General features: G+C 58.8%; 1 protein-coding gene across 1 annotated transcript; it reads left to right on the top strand.

Annotated features, from left to right (window-relative positions):
* Positions 1-339: 339 nt before the first annotated feature.
* On the top strand, positions 340-1743 carry LOC119284016. Its single transcript, XM_037563329.1, has one exon. The coding sequence runs from the start codon at positions 411-413 to the stop codon at positions 1626-1628; it is 1218 nt and encodes a 405-aa protein (XP_037419226.1). The 5' UTR covers positions 340-410; the 3' UTR covers positions 1629-1743.
* Positions 1744-2121: the final 378 nt, after the last annotated feature.

Raw genomic sequence — 2121 nt, 5'->3', positions numbered from 1 at the left:
TTATCCTCGCGCGGGAGGAAAAAATCCTTCCAACTCCCGCGCCCACGCCCGCGACCGACGCTGCTAGTCGCCCCCGTCGCCGGCGGCCGCCCCGTCGACCTCCCGCGCGCAACGACATCGTTGTTCATGGGGAATATTCCGTTATAAGGGTTGGGTTTAAGGGTTTTAATCTTTGTCCCTGTTTTTCAACTCGTAAAAGTGCATAAAAAATCATTTTTGGACCCTTAAAACGTTAGTGAGGGTTTGAGAGTTTGGGGGTTCTACTAGTAATGCTCTTAGCAAAGCGGGCATATCCTCTGTGTCAGCGTGATTATATGTCTCCGTTCGTGCAAGATCGTCACCACTCACCAGTCATCACACAAACTCGTCCCAGGAAAATTTGTGGCGTGAGAAGCTGGGCCGAGCAGAGCATGGACGGACGCAGAGCAGCACCGCCGCCGGCGTCGCGGATTAGTGGCTGGCACGCCGACGACGAATCCGAGCTGGACGAAGAGGAGCTCGGCGTCTTCACCGCTGAGCGCTACTTCAACGGCGCCCTCGCCGCCGAGGACGCTTTGTGGTGCGACCGCTCGTCGTCGTCGTTCTCGTCCGCGTTCAAGACATGGCAGCACGACGGGTCTGCCCCGACGCCGACGGCTGCCACCAGCTCGTCGGAGGCCAGCTGGAACAGCCGCTCTGCGCTTCTGCCTAACCGTCCGGCGATGGCAGTCCCCTCGCCCGTTGAGAGCAAGCCGGATTCCAGGGCAGAGAGTGATCAGACCGGAAGAAAGGCACGCTCGTCGTCGTCTCACCTGCGACGTTGGCTTCTCGGCATGGCAGGGCGCGCCTGCGCCTGGGGCCACGGCGAGGAGTCGGTTGGCACCGAAGACCTGAGTCACCATGAATTGGAGTCCGGCTCTGGTGGCCAGAAACGCAGCCCCGAAGCGGATGCGGCGCTGCCAAGAATGACGAGCAAGCAGATCGCCGTGGAGGACGGCACCACGGCGAGGGTGATATCTGGCAAGAGGGTCGACGACGGCGACGCACCACTTACCCTGCTGCTCGCGGAAGCTACGCACAGTCGAGCTGCAAACTCCGGCGAATTGTCCATGAGGATGCTGGATCCGGCAGCCAACGCGTCGTACAACGACCGGCTCCGGCGGGAATCTTTGGACATGTTTCACCAGGCAGGCCAAGGCTCTGCCATCACAATCGTGGCGGGAAGCACGACGCGGGGTGGTGCCGCAACTGCAAGTGCGGGCGGCGGCGCCAGAGGAAGCCCCTCCCCACCAAGCAGGAGGCGCGACTCCGGCGATCTCGAGAGCGTGTGCCCGCCGAGCGAGGCGAGCGTGGTGTGGAGCGTGGTCACCGCGGAAGGCGCCGCGTCCGGCAACTTCTCCAGCGCGGCCTCGGCATGCCACTATTACTTCAACGACGGCGACGGAGAGACGACGCGGCACACGGCGGCAGGAGGGAAGTTCAGCCGGAGGAGACGAAGCAACGGCAGCGGCTTGCTGATGGGCTGTATGTCCAAGAGGGCCGTCGACGCCGTCGGCGCCGCCTCGGACGCGCGTCTACCGAACGGAGGTAGAGCCGGCGGCGGTGGCGAGGTGAGCGGCCCAGACGTGACGGTGACGCGCCGCCGGTAGGTGTGCTCGGTTTTGACGTATGCGACGATTGAGACGTGGACTTGGATGCATGCATGGACCCGTGGATGTGTATTTTTCTGGAAAAAAAGTTAATGGATCATTTTTATTTGCGAAACAGAGGAGTAATTGCGATAGGGATGCGGTGTGGACGATGCTCTTCAAAGCTGCCGTTATCAGGTGTACTGTCCCGCATACATACACGCGGGATGCTACATTTCACAATAATCGTGGAAACAATTTCCAGAACCCTACAATGAACTTGGTCTATATCACGTTCTGCGTACTGTGTAAAACGTTGGTTTCTTCTTCTCAAGTAACGAACAATAGTACAGTCGGACCGGTCAAATCTGGCCTCCTGTATTCGACGAACAGCGTCCGAGTGCGCCCACATAGGAACAAGGTGCCCCATTTATCCGTGTCCGGGAAGCCACACCCCTCTTATTTAAAATTTAAAATTTTATTTATATAAATCCATGCACATAGATCATATAGT

The sequence above is a fragment of the Triticum dicoccoides genome, chromosome 1A, assembly GCF_002162155.2.
Source record: "Triticum dicoccoides isolate Atlit2015 ecotype Zavitan chromosome 1A, WEW_v2.0, whole genome shotgun sequence".
In the NCBI taxonomy this organism is placed as follows: domain Eukaryota; kingdom Viridiplantae; phylum Streptophyta; class Magnoliopsida; order Poales; family Poaceae; genus Triticum; species Triticum dicoccoides.
The sequence above is the reverse complement of the archived record's forward strand: the minus strand, read 5'-3'. Positions and strand labels throughout refer to the sequence as shown.

Bases quoted from the DNA above. Each gene is read 5' to 3' on its own strand.
- LOC119284016 (XM_037563329.1), top strand. From the start codon at position 411: ATGGACGGACGCAGAGCAGCACCGCCGCCGGCGTCGCGGATTAGTGGC.